The 25,732-nt window shown below is 39.9% G+C and overlaps 1 protein-coding gene across 2 annotated transcripts; it reads left to right on the top strand.

The window, feature by feature from the left end:
• The first annotated feature begins 787 nt into the window (after positions 1-787).
• LOC138769251 (phospholipase A2 inhibitor and Ly6/PLAUR domain-containing protein-like) lies at positions 788-22,570 on the top strand. Of its 2 annotated transcripts, none has more exons than XR_011359229.1 (5): positions 788-851; positions 13,927-14,034; positions 16,859-16,993; positions 18,505-18,648; positions 21,093-22,570. XR_011359229.1 is itself a non-coding variant. In XM_069947595.1 (5 exons), exons 1-5 carry the CDS (start codon positions 10,700-10,702, stop codon positions 21,284-21,286), a joined length of 633 nt encoding a protein of 210 aa, XP_069803696.1. In that variant the 5' UTR covers positions 10,671-10,699; the 3' UTR covers positions 21,287-22,569. The 2 variants fall into 2 exon arrangements, 1 of the variants encoding a protein (XP_069803696.1); XM_069947595.1 differs by lacking the exon at positions 788-851 and adding an exon at positions 10,671-10,751 and having other exon boundaries at positions 21,093-22,569.
• The last annotated feature ends 3,162 nt before the right edge of the window (positions 22,571-25,732 follow it).

The raw sequence follows: 25,732 nt of genomic DNA, 5'->3' as shown, positions 1-25,732 counted from the left end.
TAATGGTGGGTGTAGTAGTGGTCTGGTGGCATAATGATGGGTTAGTAGTGGTGTGGGGGCATAATGGTGGGTGTAGTAGTGGTCTGGGGGGCATAATGATGGGGTGTAGTAGTGGTCTGGGGGCATAATGGTGGGTGTAGTAGTGGTCTGGGGGGCATAATGGTGGGGTGTAGTAGTGGTCTGGGGGCATAATGGTGGGTGTAGGAGTGGTCTGGGGGCATAATGGTGGGTGTAGTAGTGGTCTGGGGCATAATGGTGGGTGTAGTAGTGGTCTGGGGGCATGCATGGTGGGTGTAGTAGTGGTCTGGGGCATAATGGTGGGTGTAGTTGTGGTCTGGGGGCATAATGGTGGGTGTAGTAGTGGTGTGCATAATGGTGGGTGTAGTAGTGGTCTGGGGGCATAATGATGGGTGTAGTAGTGGTCTGTAAATGAGCAGGCCCAGCCGATGCCTGCTCATTCTGCATGTCAGTGACAGGGCCAGCAGGGGCAGCAGGGGGCGGGGCTTCCTGGGACAGGAAGAAGAGGAGGCCGCACTGCACTGTGAGTAAGAAGACAGCCTGTAATCTCCTGATGCTGCTCTGCCGTGTGATTGGCTGGGCAGCATCAGGAGTTTACAGGAGTTGGGGGAGGAAGTAGCCGGGTGTGGAGGGGTCCGGACCGGCCCATGGAGGGGGCGGCCCCTCTGGCATTTGCCAGAACTGCCCTATGGCCAGTCCGGGCCTGCTGGTCTCTGTCCTGTTTGTTTGTATTACCTCACGTTAAAGAATAGAATGGCCAGGTCTAATCCTTAAGAGGACAATACTCACACAATGGGACAATGTACAGATTAATCCTAAAGCCATGATATGAGGTTTTCTTGTTTAGATGATACTATACTCTATACTATATTCTGTATACTATATATTAGATGATACTATACTCTATACTATATTCTGTATACTATATATTAGATGATACTATGCACTATACTATATTCTGTATACTATATACTATATATTAGATGATACTATGCGCTATACTATATTCTGTATACTATATACTATATATTAGATGATACTATGCGCTATACTATATTCTGTATACTATATACTATATATTAGATGATACTATGCGCTATACTATATTCTGTATACTATATATTACATATTAGATGATACTATACTCTATACTATATTCTGTATACTATATACTATATATTAGATGATACTATGCACTATACTATATTCTGTATACTATATATTACATATTAGATGATACTATGCACTATACTATATTCTGTATACTATATACTATATATTAGATGATACTATGCACTATACTATATTATATTCTGTATACTATATACTATATATTAGATGATACTATGCACTATACTATATTCTGTATACTATATACTATATATTAGATGATACTATGTGCTATACTATATTCTGTATACTATATACTATATTTTAGATGATACTATGCGCTATACTATATTCTGTATACTATATATTAGATGATACTATGCACTATACTATATTCTGTATACTATATACTATATATTAGATGATACTATGCACTATACTATATTCTGTATACTATATACTATATATTAGATGATACTATGCGCCATACTATATTCTGTATACTATATATTAGATGATACTATGCACTATACTATATTCTGTATACTATATACTATATATTAGATGATACTATGTGCTATACTATATTCTGTATACTATATACTATATATTAGATGATACTATGCACTATACTATATTCTGTAAACTATATACTATATATTAGATGATACTATGCGCTATACTATATTCTGTATACTATATACTATATATTAGATGATACTATGTGCTATACTATATTGTGTATACTATATATTAGATGATACTATGCGCTATACTATATTCTGTATACTATATATTAGATGATACTATGCACTATACTATATTCTGTATACTATATACTATATATTAGATGATACTATGCGCTATACTATATTCTGTATACTATATATTAGATGATACTATGCACTATACTATATTATATTCTGTATACTATATACTATATATTAGATGATACTATGCGCTATACTATATTCTGTATACTATATATTAGATGATACTATGCACTATACTATATTCTGTATACTATATACTATATATTAGATGATACTATGTGCTATACTATATTCTGTATACTATATACTATATATTAGATGATACTATGCGCTATACTATATTCTGTATACTATATATTAGATGATACTATGCACTATACTATATTCTGTATACTATATACTATATATTAGATGATACTATGCACTATACTATATTCTGTATACTATATACTATATATTAGATGATACTATGCGCTATACTATATTCTGTATACTATATACTATATATTAGATGATACTATACTCTATACTATATTCTGTATACTATATACTATATATTAGATGATACTATGCGCCATACTATATTCTGTATACTATATATTAGATGATACTATGCACTATACTATATTCTGTATACTATATACTATATATTAGATGATACTATGTGCTATACTATATTCTGTATACTATATATTAGATGATACTATGCGCTATACTATATTCTGTATACTATATATTAGATGATACTATGCACTATACTATATTCTGTATACTATATATTACATATTAGATGATACTATGCGCTATACTATATTCTGTATACTATATATTACATATTAGATGATACTATACTCTATACTATATTCTGTATACTATATACTATATATTAGATGATACTATGCACTATACTATATTCTGTATACTATATATTACATATTAGATGATACTATACTCTATACTATATTCTGTATACTATATACTATATATTAGATGATACTATGCACTATACTATATTCTGTATACTATATATTACATATTAGATGATACTATGCGCTATACTATATTCTGTATACTATATATTAGATGATACTACGCGCTATACTATATTCTGTATACTATATATTAGATGATACTATGCACTATACTATATTATATTCTGTATACTATATACTATATATTAGATGATACTATGCGCTATACTATATTCTGTATACTATATATTAGATGATACTATGCGCTATACTATATTCTGTATACTATATATTAGATGATACTATGCACTATACTATATTCTGTATACTATATACTATATATTAGATGATACTATGCACTATACTATATTCTGTATACTATATACTATATATTAGATGATACTATGCGCTATACTATATTCTGTATACTATATATTAGATGATACTATGCACTATACTATATTCTGTATACTATATATTACATATTAGATGATACTATGCGCTATACTATATTCTGTATACTATATACTATATATTAGATGATACTATGCACTATACTATATTCTGTAAACTATATACTATATATTAGATGATACTATGCGCTATACTATATTCTGTATACTATATATTAGATGATACTATGCACTATACTATATTCTGTATGCTATATACTATATATTAGATGATACTATGCGCTATACTGTATTCTGTATACTATATATTAGATGATACTATGCACTATACTATATTCTGTAAAACTATATACTATATATAGATGATACTATGCACTATACTATATTCTGTATACTATATACTATATATTAGATGATACTATGCGCTATACTATATTCTGTATACTATATATTAGATGATACTATGCACTATACTATATTCTGTAAACTATATACTATATATTAGATGATACTATGCACTATACTATATTCTGTAAACTATATATTAGATGATACTATGCACTATACTAATAATTCTGTATACTATAGATTACATATTAGATGATACTAATGCACTATACTATATTCTGTAAACTATATACTATAATATTAGATGATACTATGCACTATACTATATTCTGTAAACTATATATTAGATGATACTATGCACTATACTATATTCTGTATACTAATACTATATATTAGATGAATACTATGCGCTATACTATATTCTGTATACTATATATTACATATTAGATGATACTAATGCACTATACTATATTCTGTAAACTATATACTATATATTAATGAGACTATGCACTATACTATATTCTGTATACTATATACTATATATTAGATGATACTATGCACTATACTATATTCTGTAAAACTATATATTAGATGAGACTAATGCACTATACTTATTTCTGTATACTATTATTAGATGATACTATTGCACTATACTATATTCTGTATACTATATACTATATATTAGATGATACTATGCGCTATAAACTATATTCTGTATACTATATATTAGATGATACTATGCACTATACTATATTCCTGTAAACTATATACTATATATTAGATGATACTATGCACTATAACTATATTCTGGTAAACTATATATTAGATGATACTATGCGTTATACTATAATTCTGTATACTATATATTACATATTAGAATGATACTAATGGCGTTATAACTATATTCTTGTATACTATATATTACATATTAGATGATACTATGCACTATACTATATTCCTGTAAACTATATACTATATATTAGATGATACTATGGCACTATACTATATTCTGTATACTATATACTATATTAGATGATACTATGCCACTATACTATATTCTATAAACTATATACTATCTATTAGATGAGACTATGCTCTATACTATTTTCTGTATACTATATACTATATATTAGATGATCTATGCACTATACTATATCTGTAAACTATATACTATATATTAGATGATACTATGGCGCTATACTATATTCTGTATACTATATATTAGATGATACTATGCACTATACTATAATTCTGTATGCTATATACTATATATTAGATGATACTATGCCGCAATACTATATTCTGTATACTATATATTAGATGATACTATGCACTATACTATATTCTGTAAACTATATACTATATATTAGATGATACTATGCACTATACTATATTCTGTATACTATATAACTATATATTAGATGATACTATGGCGCTATACTATATTCTGTATACTATATATTAGATGATACTATGCACTATACTATATTCTGTATACTATATATTACATATTAGATGATACTATGCGTTATACTATAATTCTGTATACTATATATTACATATTAGATGATACTATGCACTATACTATATTCTGTAAACTATATACTATATATAGATGATACTATGCACTATACTATAGTATTCTGTATACTATATACTATATATTAGATGATACTATGCGCTATACTATATTCTGTATACCTATATACTATATATTAGATGATACTATGCGACTATACTATATTCTGTATACTATATATTAGATGATAACTATGCACTATAACTATATTCTGTAAACTATATATTAGATGATACTATGCGCTATAACTATATTCTGTATACTATAATATTACATATTAGATGATACTATGCGCTATACTATATCTGTATACTATATATTAGATGATACTATGCACTATACTATATTCTGTATGCTATATACTGATATATTAGATGATACTATGCGCTATACTGTATTCTGTATACTAATATATTAGATGATACTATGCACTATACTATATTCTTAAACTATATACTATATATTAGATGATACTATGCACTAGATACTATATTCTGTATACTATATATCTATATATTAGATGATGACTAATGCGCTATACTATATTCTGTATACTATATATTAGATGATACTATGCACTATACTATATTCTGTAAACTATATACTATATATTAGATGATACTATGCACTATACTATATTCTGTAAACTATATATTAGATGATACTATGCACTATACTATATTCTGTATACTATATATTACATATTAGATGATACTATGCACTATACTATATTCTGTAAACTATATACTATATATTAGATGATACTATGCACTATACTATATTCTGTAAACTATATATTAGATGATACTATGCACTATACTATATTCTGTATACTATATACTATATATTAGATGATACTATGCGCTATACTATATTCTGTATACTATATATTACATATTAGATGATACTATGCACTATACTATATTCTGTAAACTATATACTATATATTAGATGATACTATGCACTATACTATATTCTGTATACTATATACTATATATTAGATGATACTATGCACTATACTATATTCTGTAAACTATATATTAGATGATACTATGCACTATACTATATTCTGTATACTATATACTATATATTAGATGATACTATGCGCTATACTATATTCTGTATACTATATATTAGATGATACTATGCACTATACTATATTCTGTAAACTATATACTATATATTAGATGATACTATGCACTATACTATATTCTGTAAACTATATATTAGATGATACTATGCACTATACTATATTCTGTATACTATATACTATATATTAGATGATACTATGCGCTATACTATATTCTGTATACTATATATTAGATGATACTATGCACTATACTATATTCTGTAAACTATATACTATATATTAGATGATACTATGCACTATACTATATTCTGTAAACTATATATTAGATGATACTATGCGTTATACTATATTCTGTATACTATATATTACATATTAGATGATACTATGCGTTATACTATATTCTGTATACTATATATTACATATTAGATGATACTATGCACTATACTATATTCTGTAAACTATATACTATATATTAGATGATACTATGCACTATACTATATTCTGTATACTATATACTATATATTAGATGATACTATGCACTATACTATATTCTATAAACTATATACTATCTATTAGATGATACTATGCTCTATACTATTTTCTGTATACTATATACTATATATTAGATGATACTATGCACTATACTATATTCTGTAAACTATATACTATATATTAGATGATACTATGCGCTATACTATATTCTGTATACTATATATTAGATGATACTATGCACTATACTATATTCTGTATGCTATATACTATATATTAGATGATACTATGCGCTATACTATATTCTGTATACTATATATTAGATGATACTATGCACTATACTATATTCTGTAAACTATATACTATATATTAGATGATACTATGCACTATACTATATTCTGTATACTATATACTATATATTAGATGATACTATGCGCTATACTATATTCTGTATACTATATATTAGATGATACTATGCACTATACTATATTCTGTATACTATATATTACATATTAGATGATACTATGCGTTATACTATATTCTGTATACTATATATTACATATTAGATGATACTATGCACTATACTATATTCTGTAAACTATATACTATATATTAGATGATACTATGCACTATACTATATTCTGTATACTATATACTATATATTAGATGATACTATGCGCTATACTATATTCTGTATACTATATACTATATATTAGATGATACTATGCGCTATACTATATTCTGTATACTATATATTAGATGATACTATGCACTATACTATATTCTGTAAACTATATATTAGATGATACTATGCGCTATACTATATTCTGTATACTATATATTACATATTAGATGATACTATGCGCTATACTATATTCTGTATACTATATATTAGATGATACTATGCACTATACTATATTCTGTATACTATATATTATATATTAGATGATACTATGCGCTATACTATATTCTGTATACTATATATTAGATGATACTATGCGCTATACTATATTTTGTTGAATCACTGAGACTGGTGAAACGTTCTGTTGGTTCTGCAAACTATCTCCATTGAATCAGTAAAAGCCTTCTTCAAACTTGTTGGATGACCTAGAAGTCTCATGTATATAGTCATCGGGGGTCATCCATCAGTGAAGGACCTTTAAAGATGTGAAATGGAGAATGACACATAAAATGGCCGCCAATATACTTCAAATAGCCACCATTTAGTCCTAGCATTACACCCGGGTGTCCTGCTGCCTTTTCCCCGCATCCGCCACTGAAGCTTCTTATGCCGTCTCTGAAGTAACAGGCCAATCACTGGCTGCGGTGCTGTCCCTTCTTGACCAGTGATTGGCTGAGTGGCCTTTCACTTCAAAGACGGCTTCAGAAGCTTCATCGGGAGATGAAGTCACCGGGGAGCACTGGAAATAGGCAGGATGACACCAGGAAGCATGGACAGGTAAGTATAATCTTTATTATTATCTTTACACTTTTTTATCAGCTGCCTCTCGGGCATCACTATGACACATAGTGATAAACAGGCAGTGGCCAATGATTTTTTAACATGTTGAAGGACAATGATCAGCTGATGATCACCTCCTCAGCTGATCATTTCCTTTATTACACAGTTACAGAGTGATATCTGCCAGAATCAGGCCTGTGATAGGGCCCTTATACAGTATGTGAATATCTGCAGAGATTATGAGTCATGTGTGAACATGACCAACTGTGATCTATATCTTACCATTTTTTTTTAGCAATTACTAGTAATGTGTTTGTAATTATATTATGGTAAATCTCAGTTAAAACTTTACTTTTATTACATCTTTAAAACGTCAGGAAGACGAAGAACAATAAATGTACTTTGAAATAACCAATGGAATTTTTTTTTTATCAGCAGTATAGAAAATGTGTTATTTTTACTTCCTATATGACGTATCGGGACTTTTATGTGACAGTAAGGAACAGTAAGGCCCATGAATAGGAATGTGTATATAGTTTCCTGTCTTGAAGGGGCTTTCATTAGACACGAGTGAACTTTTCAAAAGTTCACTTTGGCAGATTTGCACATTTTTGGCATAAAATTTGTGAACGTCTGAACTGAACATTGCCTAATGCACTAAAACAGCTAAAGAATTGCACGTTTTTAACTGTTTGTTTACTAATCAAACTCCCCTGCAGTGTCCCCTGTCCCCTGCGCAATACAGGGCTATCAGCAGGTTAGATTTGTCTAAGCTGCTGATAGTTTCCCTTTGAGTTAAACTATTGGATGGGATTTTTTTTTTTTACACCAATTTATAGTTTCCCTAGGGGGCTCCTATGAGCATTACACTGATTGCTTATAGGGATCAATGCAGTACATATGTACTGCATTGATCAATGTTATCTGTGTTCAGTTGCTACAGGTTACTGAAGGCAGGAATCAGCGTCGCTAAGGCCCTGGGCAGTAAGTATAACAGATTGCCGATAGCCCCAGGAGAAGGCTTTTTAACGGTAATTAAATGCCACTGTCTGATAATTAGCCGGTATCGGAGGACGAGGGGAGGGGGCCGGGGGACACACTGTTAGTGGCGGTGGGGGGAGGCAACGTTCTGCAGCCTCCCCCCGCCGCCCGATCGGCGGGAGGACACGGAATCTCCCCATAGACGCTGCGGTCGCATTGACCGCGGTGTTTATGGGGTTAACTGCCCGGGGGAGCGCGGCTCCCCTCCGGACAGAGGCAGCAGGAGGAGGCTGTGTCACACAGCCTCCTCTTGCTGCTTGATCTTAGATAGGGTCAGCGGGGGGAGGCAGGGAAGCCATGACGTCCAGGGACGTTATGATGCGTTCTGCCACTGCTTTTCATGACGTCCCTGGACGTCATATTGGGCGAAGGGGTTAAATGCCACTGTCTGATAATTAGCCGGAATGGCCCATCTGGTTCTTGGCTGCTGATAGTGACATGAAGTCATAGTTAAGGAGCCAAATCTGCCACACAAAGTCTTGATGCTGAACAACATTACGAATTTCAGTGAGCTAATGCCCAGAGGTCAAGAGGAGTGAACTAAGGGGTCTGGTTTGGGGTCTCATAACTAAGGAGTCTGGTGTCTCATAACTAAGGGGTCTAGTGTTAGGGTCTCATAACTAAGGGACTTGGTCTGAGGTCTCATAAATAAGGGGTCTGGTCTGAGGTCTCATAACTAAGTGGTCTGGTTTGGGGTCTCATAACTAAGGAGTCTAGTCTGAGGTCTCATAAATAAGGGGTCTGGTTTGGGATCTCATAACAGGAGTCTGGTCTGGGGTCTCATAACTAAGGGACCTAATCTGGGGTCTTATAACTAAGTGGTCTGGTTTGGGGTCTCATAACTAAGGGGTCTAGTGTTAGGGTCTCATAACTAAGGGACTTAGTCTCATAAATAAGGGGTCTGGTCTGGGGTCTCATAACTAACGGACCTGGTCTGGAGTCTTATAATTTAAGGGGTCTGGTCTGGGGTCTTATAACTTAGGGGTCTGGTCTGTGGTCTCATAACTAAGGGGTCTGGTCTGCGGTCTCATAACTTAGGGGTCTGGTCTGTGGTCTCATAACTAAGGGGTCTGGTCTGCGGTCTCATAACTTAGGGGTCTGGTCTGCGGTCTCATAACTTAGGGGTCTGGTCTGTGGTCTCATAACTAAGGGGTCTGGTCTGGGGTCTCATAACTAAGGGGTCTGGTCTGGGCTCTCATAACTAAGGGGTCTGGTCTGCTGTTGAAATTAGAGCTCCATAATTATATGAATCCATACTAGATCCCTGACTGCTTTATGACCTTATTTCCCTGAATGGTTGAGCTTTACACCTTGTCCCGCCCGTTGTAAAACTATATAAATACACATCCCCCTACCTGAGTCTATCAGCGGTACATACAGATTCCAATCGGCAGGAAACCTCATCATGACGTCCTTCCTTGGCCTCCTCTCCATCCTCTCAGTGCTGGCAGCACCAGGTACTATGTGATATCTCTCGGCAGTATAAAGGCTATAGACACTATACAGATGTAGCAGAGACACTATACGGATGTAGCAGAGACACTATACAGATGTAGCAGAGACACTATACAGATGTAGCAGAGACACTATACAGACGTAGCAGAGACACTATACAGATGTAGCAGAGACACTATACGGATGTAGCAGAGACACTATACGGATGTAGCAGAGACACTATACAGATGTAGCAGAGACACTGTACAGATGTAGCAGAGGCACTATACAGATGTAGCAGAGACACTATACGGATGTAGCAGAGACACTATACAGATGTAGCAGAGACACTATACGGATGTAGCAGAGACACTATACAGATGTAGCAGAGACATTATACAGATGTAGCAGAGACACTATACGGATGTAGCAGAGACACTATACGGATGTAGCAGAGACACTATACAGACGTAGCAGAGACACTATACAGACGTAGCAGAGACACTATACAGACGTAGCAGAGACACTATACAGATGTAGCAGAGACACTATACGGATGTAGCAGAGACACTATACAGACGTAGCAGAGACACTATACAGACGTAGCAGAGACACTATACAGATGTAGCAGAGACACTATACGGATGTAGCAGAGACACTATACGGATGTAGCAGAGACACTATACAGAGGTAGCAGAGACACTATACAGATGTAGCAGAGACACTATACAGACGTAGCAGAGACACTATACAGACGTAGCAGAGACACTATACAGATGTAGCAGAGACACTATACGGATGTAGCAGAGACACTATACGGAGGTAGCAGAGACACTATACAGAGGTAGCAGAGACACTATACAGATGTAGCAGAGACACTATACAGATGTAGCAGAGACACTATACAGATGTAGCAGAGACACTATACAGACGTAGCAGAGACACTATACAGATGTAGCAGAGTTGAATTTGTTGTCTTTTTATTTTGTGTACCACACATATTATACAGAAATCTGATGTATAATGTAATGTATTATGCTTTTACAATTATATTCTACATTTTACAAAATTTATAGAAAAAAATAATAAAAACAAAACATAAAGCAATAGGTTTATCTGCCTATAAAGGGACAGAGATAACTCTAAATTACAGCCAATTACTAACTCAATTTTGTTTTCTGTTGAGTTTATTCTGATTTCATAGATTTACCACCTGCGGTATATTACATCTCTCAGTAGACTATGGGAGGCATTTATTAAGTCCGGCGTTTTTTTACGCCGGACTTAAAAATGCCCCCGCAGCTCCGGCGGTACGGGGATTTATGTAGAGGCGGACTGCCTGTACATAAATCCTGTGCGCGCCGGTGCGCACCGCCGAAAACCTACGCCAGCTGAGGACTGGAGTAGGTTTTCGGCGTACATTTGGGCGGAACGGATGATAAATCGCGCGGACTCTGAGTCCGCGCCCTCCGTTCCGCCCACTTCCCGCCTACTTTCCGCCCCCTTTCCGCCCCCTGGCGTACTCGGCGGAAAGTGCCGATTTGCGATTATTTTATTCGCAAATCGGCCATTTGCGTATAAAATAATACGCAAATCGGCACTTTCCGCCAAAAATCATCCGTCCGCCGGATGATACATGTGGCCCTATGTGTGGTGCACCCCCGGAGGTGTTATTTGGGAGGGACGGACGGTCACTTGCTAGGTGTTGTAGTGTGACGCCACTTCTGTGGTGGTTGGCCGAGATACAGCCGGACCTTATTATGTTGTCACGTGAAGCCAGTGCCAGGTGGGCACACAGGTGTGATGGCATGCCTGCTTTAAGTGGATAAGGCCGGTTGTACCCTTTTCCCCCTGTGGTCGGTGTCCTGCCGGGTTGCTACAGGGTCCCTTGGGATAGTGTCACAGATGATGTAGTCACAGGTGTCCAGAGCGGTGTAATGACCCTCCCGGACTATAGGAAACGCCACCCACAGAAAGGGGAGATGTCCCAAGGTTGCGGTGTGTTTGCTGTGTAGGTGGTGATGAATGATCACAGACTCCGCGGATAACGTTGAGTTAGTTTACTACTTGTAAATGTGCAGCAGGAAATACAGAAGATCTTTGATATACACTTGACAAAGTTCCAATAAAGACTTGAACATAGGACGACCAGATCTGTAGGATAAGTGCAGTGTAGGAGATAGTCGTGTCGGTAGAGTTGAGTTGAGGTAGAGTAGCAGAGAAGAGGATGCCATGAGAGTCTCGACCTTGAGTAAAGTGCTCTGCCTGGATGTTGGAGGATGAGGTAGAATACTTAGAAGAATTAGAATAAGAAGAACACCTGTGCCTGTGTATTGACCTTTACTCTAGTCTTCACACCACCTTATGCCCTCTAGCGTTGGCCGAACCGTACTAATGGGTGACACAGGCCCCAGACCTTGTTACCTGGGTTGAATGGAATGCTGAGGGTTCCCGACTGACACCCGCGCTGCGAGATGGAGTACATAGGCTTACTGCAACTTTGCTCTGTCCGGACCAGTTCTGGGCTCTGTGGCTCTATAGTGGATACTGTCCTGCTCTGTGACTTCTGCTTGTCCACGGCGTGGGTTGAGGTTATCTTTTGGCTAGTCCTCTCCTGAGAGGTTTAACACTGCATAGTGCTTGGTGTAGGTACTTGTGAGAAGGTTGGTAACAATGTACTGTCCTGTGTCCTACTCATGCGGGGCTCTGGCTAAGACTGACTACTTGGGGACCTGGCAGAGGGCCAGGGCCCAGATAGGAGCGCTGCGGAGAGCTGTCTAGTTTGCATCCCCGAACAGAAGACTCTTGCTCCTCCCCCACCCATGGGACTATCTACCTCTACAGCGTGTAGGGTCAGCTGTGATTGAGTGAAAAGAGTACAATAGAAGAACAGAGAGGAGAGGTGATAGGAAAGAAGAAAGCAGAAATCCTACTGGTCTACAGATTCTGGTAACACATAAACACAATAACCCTTTGCGATCCTTCAGCTGTGCAGCTTCCATACACTAATACACAATACAGCACCATCTAGTGGCCAACTCTTAATACTACTTTCATCATAATAAGACCACAAAAAGTACAAACTTTGGCGAAGGGTGTATGTAACAGTAACACCCGTAGTGTGACATCACACTATGCTCTTTTCAGGGCATTTTGTCCTTGTATCGGTTCCTAATAAGAGGCATTTTATACTTTCAGGTTATGCTCTCTCATGCGTGCAGTGTGCATCTGCCTCCACATGCTCTGGTTCCAGCGTGACATGTCTTTCTGGTTATGAGTGTGGATCCTTATATACAGAAAGTGAAGGTAAGTAACTGAATAGTAACATGCAATCTTATGTCACTTTTTAATTCCAATATTCTGTAAAATGACACTAACATAATGACAAAAATCTCTTAATGTTAAAGTATCAGATGTGTCCAGCCTTACCTTTCTATAGTTAAAGGGATATTCCTATCTCATCTAGTATAAGTAAGGAAGTTATACTTGTCGCACTCATAAAGTTTAATATTTTTATGACTCAATTCATAATATTTTTTATGACTCAATTCATTTATCAGCCATGGTACTCTAAAAGCAGTGGTCTGGCAGGTATATATATATATATATATATATATATATATATATATATAGATATAGGGGGAGATTTATCAGACATGGTGTAAAGTAGAGCTGGCCCCATTGCCCATAGCAACCAATCAGATTCCACCTTTCATTTTCCAAATAATCTGGTACAGGTGCCCCTGGCCCACAGAGTGTAACAACTTACAGTAAGTAGCAGTGCATCTTGAACCACTACTTACTGTAAAGAGCGGGGATTCCTCTCATTATGACAGGAGTCCCCACAGAAGAGAGAGAGACAGAAGCGGGCGTCTGTTTAAACTTGTTGTCTTGCTTCTGCTTCTCTCAGCTGCGGGGAATACTGGGCTGGGAAAGGGTGCGTGGATGCTCTGGGCCTCATTGGGGGATCCCTGTACTGGGGACAGAGGTCCCTGGTGGTGAGGATCAGGGGGAGAACATAGCTGAGGAGCAGTGCAGGGCCGGCAGCGCAGGGCATTCAGGTCAATATGATGGGAATCCCACTTCTTTATAAGGTGATCCCCAGAGAAAGGCAGGAGCAAGCAGCTGTTTAAACTTTCCGTCCTGCTCCTGCTTGTTTTGGCTGTAAGGACACTCTGTAAAGAAGCGGGCATTCCCATCATGGAGTGTCCCCTCCCCCCCCCCCAGCTGAGAGAAGCAGGATCAGGACGGTAAGTTTAACCAGCCGCCCGCTCTTGCTTTTCTCTCTGTTGCGAGAAACTTCTGTGGTGGATGGCCAAGATACAACCGGACCTTAGTATGTTGTCATGTGACACCAGTGCCTGGGGGGCACACAGGTGTGATGGAACGCCTGCTTTTAGTGGGTAAGGCCAGTTGTACCCTTTTCCCCTGTGGTCGGTGTCCTGTCGGGTTGCTGCTGGGTCCCTTGGGATAATGTCACAGATGTTGTAGTCACAGTGTCCAGAGTAATGACCCTCCCGGATAGTAGGACCCACCACCCACAGAAAGGGGAGATGTCCCAAGGTTGCGGTGTATATGCTGTGTAGGTGGTGATGAATAATCACAGACTCTGAGATAATGTTGAGTTGGTTTACTACTTGCAATTGTGCAGCAGGTAATAGAGAAGGACTTTGATATACAATTGACAATAGTTCCAATAAACACTTGCACATAAGCACAAAACCATATCTGTGAGATAAGTGCTGAGTAGGAGATCAGTAGCGGGTTATAGTAGGTCCGTTTGGGCGGTAGCCCGGGCCCCTGAGCTCCTGGGGGGCCCATGGCCACCAAAACAGTCCTATACTTTAAGTGGTATATTGTTCCTAGCTACAGTTCTGCCATGATTCACTGCTTTTTTACCTCAATTTTGCATAAATCAGGGCATCATGACATTATTTACTCTTTACTATGAACACCTCGCTAGTGCTGCCGTAGTTACAGTAGGGTGGAGGGGCCCAGGCCTGGTGAACAGCGCAGGGCCTATGTTAAAGTTAATCTGCCCCTGTAGTTATGTTGGTAGAGTTGTGTTGAGGTAGAGTAGCAGAGAGGAGGATGCCATGAGAGTCTTAACCCATGTAGAAATGTGCTCTGCCGGAATGTTGGAGGATATACTTGTAGAAGAAGAAGAAGAACACCTGTACCTGTGTATTGACCTTTACTGTAGTCTTCACACCACCTTATGCCCACTAGCATTGGCCGAACCGTACTAATGGGTGACACAGGCCCCAGACCTTGCTACCTGGGCTGAATGGAATGCTGAGGGTTCCCTGCTGACACCCGCACTGCGAGATGGAGTTCATAGGCTTACTGCCACTTTGCTCCACCCGGATCAGTTCCTGGCTCTTTAGCTCTATAGTGGATACTGTCCTGCACTGTGACTTCTCCTAATCCACGGCATGGGTTGAGGTGATCTTTTGGTTAGTCCTCTCCTAAGAGGTTTAACACTGCATAGTGCTTTGTGTGGGTACGTAAGAAAAAGTTAGTGAAAGCGTGCTGTCCTGCATCCTTCCCATGCAGGGTACTGGCTAAGACTGAACTACGAGGACCAAGCAGAGAGCCAGGGCCCAGACAAGACTGTTGTGGAGAGCTATCCAGTTTGCGTCCTCTCTCCACACTGTCCTGAATGGAAAGCTCTTGCTGCTCCCCCACCCAAGGGACTAACTTCCTCTACAGCGTGTAGGGTGCGCTGTGATTGGGTGAAAAGAGCGCAACAGAAGAATAGAGAGAAGAGGTGATAGGAGAGAAGAAAGCAGAAAACCTACTGGTTTTGGTACACACAAATACATTAACCCTTTGCGATCCTTCAGCTGTGCAGCTTCCATACATCAATATATAATACAGCAACATCTAGTAGTCAGCCCTTAAGACTACTTTTACTATACTTAGGACCACAAAAAGTATAGACTTTTGCAAAAGTTGTGAATAATAGTAACACCCTTAGTGGGTCACTACAATTATACGGGGTGATATCTGCCTGATTGTATTGTACGGCCTAAAAAGCATCTCCTATTGTGCCCTATTATCTTTCTTATCTATATTCTGAAGTTTCTTTGATTCTTTAGAAGATATTCTTCTTTGTGTGCATTTGCAGGTGCTGTACACGTGGTGAGGGGGTGCACACCTAAAAGAGAATGTAACTTCAAGGGAAATATTGTTTTGGATAATGGAAAATTCAAGATGGCCACTACATGCTGTAACACTGACAACTGTACTCCTGCTCCTCCAGGTAACTCCAGGTAACTCATACTGCAATGCCATAATACATAATACAATGCCATAATACATAATACATAATACAATGCCATAATACATACTACAATGCCATAATACATACTACAATGCCATAATACATAATACATACTACAATGCCATAATACAGACTACTATTCCATAATACATACTACAATGCCATAATACATACAGTACTACAATGCCATAATACATACTACAATGCCATAATACATAATACCTACTACAATGCCATAATACAGACTACAATTCCATAATACATACTACAATGCCATAATACATACAGTACTACAATGCCATAATACATACTACAATGCCATAATACATACAGTACTACAATGCCACAATACATACTACAATGCCATAATACATACTACAATGCCATAATACATAATACATACTACAATGCCATAATACATACTACACTGCCATAATACATACAGTACTACAATTCCATAATACATACTACACTGCCATAATACATACAGTACTACAATTCCATAATACATACTACAATTCCATAATACATACTACACTGCCATAATACACCCAGTACTACAATTCCATAATACTGTACATACTACACTGCCATAATACATACTACACTGCCATAATACATACTACAATTCCATAATACATACTACAATTCCATAATACATGGCAGCTGCGGTTCATTCATATGCTATCAGTAAGGGTGCATTTACACAAAGAGATTTATCTGACAGATTTTTGAAGCCAAAGCCAGGAATGGATTTGAAGAGAGAAGAAATCTAAGGGCCACATTTATCATCCGGCGGACGGATGATTTTTGGCGGAAAGTGCCGATTTGCGTATTATTTTATACGCAAATGGCCGATTTGCGAATAAAATAATCGCAAATCGGCACTTTCCGCCGAGTACGCCAGGGGGCGGAAAGGGGGCGGAAAGTAGGCGGGAAGTGGGCGGAACGGAGGGCGCGGACTCAGAGTCCGCGCGATTTATCATCCGTTCCGCCCAAATGTACGCCGAAAACCTACTCCAGTCCTCAGCTGGCGTAGGTTTTCGGCGGTGCGCACCGGCGCGCACAGGATTTATGTAGAGGCAGTCCGCCTCTACATAAATCCCCGTACCGCCGGAGCTGCGGGGGCATTTTTAAGTCCGGCGTAAAAAACGCCGGACTTAATAAATGCCTCCCTAAGTCTTTCCTTTATGACCTGTTCTCTGTTTATAGTCTGTTCCTGGCTTTGGCTTCAAAAATCTGTCAGATAAATCTCTTTGTGTAAATGCACCCTGAGAGTATTGCCTTACCCCAACACAACCCCCTCCGGTGAGAGTTCTCTGGGTTTTCTTTCACCACTTCTGCCCTTGTTTCTGGAAGAAAGTGGCCATGTCTTTGTAGTGCTGGATAACCCCTTTAACAATCCATGTGTTTAGACTCTTCTTCCCCATATTACTCTTTATCTCATCCAGCCATTGTACAATTCTATTATCCTATCTTCTCCATGATAGTTTTCGTACCCTTGAACTCTGAGCCCAATGGGCTAGCATGTCCGTCCTGCGAGATGGCCAATTCCACCTCATGTGAGTCTTCAAACACGATCCAGTGCACAGGGGAGGAGAGGAGATGTGTTCTCTGGGCGGTTGAAACAACAGGTAACTCTTCTAGACTCTAAGTGCTCTCTGTCACAAAGTATCAATCCATTTACCTCCGGAAGTCTGGGTATACATGGAGACGACCGTGCTGGGTCGGAAACGGATTCGGCCCCAAATGGGGTCACACGCAGCGCTGACCTGGCGTGGTCCACTACATGGATACCCAAACCAGCGGCAAAAGGATTACATGCCATGCCTGGCCCATACTTTGTGACAGGTACAATTGAAGGCTATGTTCACACTACGTAAGTTTCCGGCCGTAGCGTGCTCCGTGAATAACCGGCCGAAGATTTACGTAGTTTGCGTACAATGGAAAGTATATGATCTACGGCCGCACAGTTCACACTACGTACGAACTTACGCCCGGATCGTATGCGGCGCCGTAAAAAATGAACCAGACCATTGTTTCGGGACAGAAATGCTGTAACTTACGCCCGTAGCGTTACGGAGTGGTGATTTCTTCATTTTTACACCTTTTTGTGCTGATCCAAAAGGTTCTGTGGGGTGTCCGGGGCTAGCCGAAGATTCCCAGTAAAAGACCCCTGTCAGATCGCTACGTACGCCGTTCGGGAAGCGTACGTAGCTTACGGGCGTAAGTTCGCGGACCGTACGTAGCCGGCCGCAACTTGCGTAAATTCCGGCCGGAGTTTTACACGTATATGTCCGGTCGCAAAAAATATGTGGCCGAACATATACGTAGTGTGAACATAGCCTAAAGGGGTAGTGCGGCATTTAACTTTTATTCACTAAATAACAAACATTACAAAGTTAAACAACATTGTAATGTGTGTTATTTAAGTGAATGGCCCCCTTCCCCGTGTCCCCCCACCCCCGGAAGTGCGGTGCATTATACATGTCGACCCCGGCCGCAATCTTGTGTCGACGATGTCATCTTCAGGAGACCGGCCGAACCACTCCAGCCATTCCTCATGCCAGCCCCCTTCTGCCGCTTCATCAGCTGCTCAACCGTGATTGGCTGACCATAACTGTGCTAAGCCGCGATTGGCTGAGCAGCTGATGACACGGCAGAGGGGGGCCGGCATGAGCGACGGCTGTCGCGGTTTGGCCGACCTCCCGAAGATCACGTAGTTGACGCAAGATGCCGGCCGGGATCGACAGTCATCTGGTAAGTATACTGCACCAACACTTCCGGAGTGGGGGGACACGGGGAAGGGGGCCATTCACTTATATAACACACATTACAAAGTTGTATAACTTTGTAATGTGTGTTATTTAGTGAATAAAAGTTAAACGCCGCACTACCCCTTTAAATAATACTCCAATGAAAATTTTGTTTCTTTGAAATCGACTGGTGTCAGAAAGTGCCAGAGATTTGTCATTTACTTCTATTTAAAGGGGTATTCCACTCAAAAATAACTTTTGATATGTTGCTGCCCATGATGAGACTAACAATTCCTTCCATACTTGTTATTATCTATTTAATCTCTTTCCCCCAGTTCTGAGCTGACGCTTTCTGCTGAAGACACAAAATCTGTGTGTGAGCTTTTTTCTCTGTCTCCCCCTCCCTTCTGAGACAGCTGATGTAAACAAGTCCCTGGCTACCTGTATCTGTAACATTGTAGCTTCTTTGCTGGGAGGATTAATCACAGTGAGTTTATCAGCAACTTGACCTCAGAATAACCCTCCAGCATTACAAAGAAGCTACAATGTTGCAGATACAGCCAGCCAGCGACTTGTTTACATCAGCCGTCTCAGAAGGGATGGGGGAGGAGGGGGAGACAGAGAGAAAAGCTCACACAAAGATTTTTGTGTTTTCAGCAGAAAGGAGCTGAGAACTGGGGGAAGCAGACTGAATAGATAATAACAAGTATGGAAGATATTGTTAGTCTGACAATGGGCAGCAACATATCAGAAGTTATGTTTGAGTGGAATAAAAATCTCCAGTCTTCCAGAACTTATCAGTTGCTATATGTCCAGAGCAATAGCAAATCCCCATAGAAAACCTTGCCTGCTCTGGACAGTTCCTGACATAAACAGAGGTGGCAGCAGAGAGAATACACCATTTCCTGCAGGACATGCAGCAGCTGATAAGTACTGGAAGACTGGAGATTTTTTAATAGAAGTAAATTACAAATATCTGGCACTTTCTGGCAGCAGTTGATTTGAAAGAAATCTTAATTCAACCTTATTAACTATGTTACTATGTTCTATATAGATGTGGGGGAGGCTCAGTATCTGCATGCAGCAGCTCTAGTGATATGTAACTGTTGTGGGATCAGGGCTTGTGCAGAACTGGAGGTTCTAATACAGCTATTTATGTAAATTATACTTTGTTATTTGTCGGAATACCCCTTTAAATGGTCGCTGTGTTTTTTTGAATTTTTTTGACCAGTTAGGAGACCTGTTCATTGCGCAGATTTTGTGGTGATGAGACAACTGTAAGTGGGATTGTATATAATAACCTAACAATGAAATCTCCGCAGGGGTTCATGCCGTTAAGGTGGCCTATCGGGGATGTGCGACCCCCAGCGTCTGCGATCTCGGCAGCCAGTCCATAACTATTGAGGGAACAACAGAAAATATTAAGTATGAATGCTCCGGTGGTGGAACAAGTGTCCAGAGGGGCGTCGTGACTCCGGCCGTTGTGTGTCTCCTCCTGCTGACATGGCTGCTCTAGAAGGTTCCTGGGCCGGAGCTGATGTTCCGTCATTTATTGTTGTACACTGAAAATGAATGTGCAGGCCCTATCACCTAGCCAACCATTGGGTCCCTACCCCTACCACAGATAGACTGTCCATATATTGCCTGGACTTGTCAGGTTCCTCAGAGACGCCATTTGTATCTGCTGTGTCTCCTTCTTTGTCTTTATTTGAACTCGATAATTCTATTGTTACCCATTATTTTATGAAGGACTGACAAAATCCTGTACACCATAGAACCAGACATGTAGATTCCTTGGGATCCTTAGAGTAGGATTTCAGTCTTTGCCACTAGATGGCGCTGATCTCTCTAGTCAGTTAAACATGGATAACATGGTGATGTCATGATCCAACTCCCAGAGCTGTGCGGGCTGTGGCTGCTAAAGAGGATGATGGCAGAGGGACACTGAGGGACACAGGGCACTGGAGGGACACTGAGCATCCCCCTAGCTTCATCCTCTCCAGCAGCCACAGCCCGCACATCTCTGAGAGTTGGGTCGTGACATCACCATTTTTATCCAGGAAGTGACATCATAATTTTCATCCAGGAAGTGACATCCCCATTTTATCCAGGAAGTGACATCACCATGTTATCCAGGATGTGACATCACCATGATATCCAGGAAGTGACATCACCATTTTCATCCAGGAAGTGACATCACCATTTTATCCAGGAAGTGACATCACCATGTTATCTAGGAAGCGACATCACCATGCTATCGAGGAAGTGACATCATCATGTTATCCAGGAAGTGACATCACCATATTATCCTGGAAGTGACATCACCATGTTATCTAGGAAGCGACATCACCATGCTATCGAGGAAGCGACATCACCATGTTATCCAGGAAGTGACATCACCATATTATCCAGGAAGTGACATCACCATGTTATCCAGGAAGTGACATCACCATGTTATCTAGGAAGTGACATCACCATGTTATCCAGGAAGTGACACCACCATATTATCCAGGAAGTAACATCACCATGTTATCCAGGAAGTAACATCACCATGTTATCCAGGAAGTGACATCACCATGTTATCCAGGAAGTGACATCACCATGTTATCCAGGAAGTGACATCACCATGTTATCTAGGAAGTGACATCACCATGTTATCCAGGAAGTGACATCACCATATTATCCAGGAAGTGACATCACCATATTATCCAGGAAGTGACATCACCATGTTATCCAGGAAGTGACATCACCATGTTATCCAGGAAGTGACATCACCATGTTTATCCAGGAAGTGACATCACCATGTTATCCAGGAAGTAACATCACCATGTTATCCAGGAAGTGACATCACCATGTTATCCAGGAAGTGACATCACCATGTTATCCAGGAAGTGACATCACCATGTTATCCAGGAAGTGACATCACCATATTATCCAGGAAGTGACATCACCATGTTATCCAGGAAGTGACATCACCATGTTATCCAGGAAGTGACATCACCATGTTATCCAGGAAGTGACATCACCATATTATCCAGGAAGTGACATCACCATATTATCCAGGAAGTGACATCACCATGTTATCCAGGAAGTGACATCACCATATTATCCAGGAAGTGACATCACCATGTTATCCAGGAAGTGACATCACCACGTTATCTAGGAAGTGACATCACCATGTTATCCAGGAAGTGACATCACCATGTTATCTAGGAAGTGACATCACCATGTTATCCAGGAAGGGACATCACCATGTTATCCAGGAAGTGACATCACCATGTTATCCAGGAAGTGACATCACCATGTTTTTCAGGAAGTGAAGCCTTGATATGTGCAGGGAAAAAGTAAGTTATATAAGTGCAGGGAAAAAGCACTTTATAAGCATTTCCCGTAATAAGTGTATATCGGTGATTTGTATAACTTTTGGGGGAGAATACAATACTTCAATAAAGTTTTTTGCCAGTTTTTTGGATGGAGGTAACAATGACTTGTGTAGTGATCTCCTATTCTGTACTGTACATTTCTAATAATTAGAGGATGTTATACAAGTCACATATTTTTATTTGAAATACTGTATATTTTGTTTGTAAACTTACAAAAACCTATTAATATGATGTTTGGCGGCAGTTTGATGCGTTCCTTTTGGCTGTCCACAACACGCACACCCCTTCCCTTATACCATTATTCCCACACCCACCTCTGCCCTTCGTCCCTTTCCTCCACAAAAATTTGCTGACACCAGTTTAGAGTTGGAATCAATGGCCATAACAGTCTTTAACTCTTTAACCCCTTCCCTCCCGGGCTAGTTTTCGTTTTTTTCCTCCTCGTGTATATAAGGCCATAGCACTTGCATTTTTTTTCACCTACAGACCCACAGGAGCCCTTAATATTTGCAGCACTAATTGTACTTTGCAATAACAGGCTTAAAGGACAACTCCCGAGGGTCCCCAAAAACCCCCCCCCCCAAAAAAACGCAGACACACACAGACACCATACTCATCATCCCTCCGGTGACGATCTCCACTCGATTCGCCCGCTGTCCGCCTCTCCGTCACCTCCATCCGTGGTCCAGCGATGTCTCTCACTTCCGGGTCCATGGGAGAGAAAAGGCTGCCAGTGCGCTTGCGCAACGGCAGCCTTTTCATTGGCTGGAGCGCATCACATGGCTTCCAGCAAGCTTAGCCAATCAGGCTGCATGTGCACCAGCAGCCTTTTCTCTCCCATTCACTTTCTATGAAGACGCCGAGGAGGATGACGACCCTGACCGCCCCCCCGGCTCTGACGTCGTCATCACAAGATGGAGCTTGGGAGAAGAGGACAGTGACGACCGTAATAAGTAATGTATAATTTCTTTAACTTCCGGGGGGGGGGGATTGGGGGTCCGAAAGTGGGGGAAGGGGGCAAGACCGGTTATTTAACTTTGTAATGTGTGTTAAATAAGCCAAAAAAAAATTTGTCCTTTAATTTGTCTGTAAAATATACTGCGAATAGTGATGAGCGAGTACTAAAATGGGGTGCTCGTTACTCGAAACGAGTATCTCCCGATACTCGAGTGCTCGTTTCGAGTAACGAACCCCATTGAATTCAATGGGAGACTCGAGCATTTTTGCAGGAGACTCAAGTTCGGTAGAGGGAAGGTCGTGTGAAAACCTGTCAACCTCAGAAATTGATGGAAACACAAGTGAAATGGACAGGAAACAGCAGGGGCAGCATGAATGCATGCCTCTGAGGCTGCCTAATGGCACCATTATGCCTAATTCTGTGCAACAGCCTGGTTAAAACAGAAGTAGGCATAGGGACCACCCAAAAACTCAGCCTGACACAGCATGGCAGTGAGAACACAGAGAACCATTAAAACAGAGGTAGCTTATCATGAACCACCCAAAAATTCAGCCTGACACAGCATAGAGGTGAGGACAGAGTGAACAAGGTAGAAGCGGTAGCCAGTCAGCCATCCAAAAATTATACCAGACCTAGCATGGAAGTGAGCACACAGAGAACCATTAAAAGTGAGTGAGGAAGCAAGTGAGCCTCCCCAAAATTAGGCCAGACACTGCAGGGCATTGAGCACACACAGAACTGCCGGGAGCAGCAGTAGCCAACATGGAGGCCAGGCAGGAGCAACAGTAACCAACATGGAGGCCAGGCAGGAGCAACAGTAACCAACATGGAGGCCAGGCAGGAGCAACAGTAGTTAACATGGAGACCAGGCAGGATCAGCAATAGCCAACATGGAGGCAAGGGCAGGCACACCAGTAGTCAGCAGTAGTCAACATGGATGCCAGATAAAGCCCAGCAGTAGCCAACATGGATGCAAGGACAGGCACAGCAGTAGTCAACATAGATGCCAGTAAAGGCCCAGCAGTAGTCAACATGGATGCCAGTTAAGGACAAGCAGTAGCCAACATGGAGGCAAGGGCAGGCACACCAGTAGTCAGCAGTAGTCAACATGGATGCCAGTTAAGGCCCAGCAGTAGCCAACATGGAGGCAAGGGCAGGCACACCTGTAGTCAACATGGATTCCAGTTAAGGCCCAGCAGTAGCCAACATGGAGGCAAAGGCAGGCACACCAGTAGTCAACATGGATGCCAGTTAAGGCCCAGCAGTAGCCAACATGGAGGCAAGGGCAGGCACACCAGTAGTCAACATGGATGCCAGTTAAGGCACAGCCGTAGCCAACATGAAGGCAAGGGCAGGCACACCAGTAGTCAACTTGGATGTCCATTACTGCTGTGGTCAATCCTGCCTTAAAATTGGCTACAACATTTAAAAAAGGTAGAAGTTACTGGTGAAAGAATGGCAGAGGACACCCATAAGATAAGATGACATCCACAGATAATATGGTTTGAAATGGATAAGACAAGGAAAGTAAGGGCAGGCACAGCAGTAGTCAACATGGAGGCAAGGGACAGTTGCTGCAGGGACAGTTGAACGCTGCGCTTGGACACCTTGCTGGAGGGTG

The sequence above is a fragment of the Dendropsophus ebraccatus genome, chromosome 12 (genome assembly GCF_027789765.1).
Source record: "Dendropsophus ebraccatus isolate aDenEbr1 chromosome 12, aDenEbr1.pat, whole genome shotgun sequence".
In the NCBI taxonomy this organism is placed as follows: Eukaryota; Metazoa; Chordata; class Amphibia; order Anura; family Hylidae; genus Dendropsophus; species Dendropsophus ebraccatus.
Note: the sequence above shows the minus strand (reverse complement) of the source record. Positions and strands in the feature narration are given on the sequence as shown.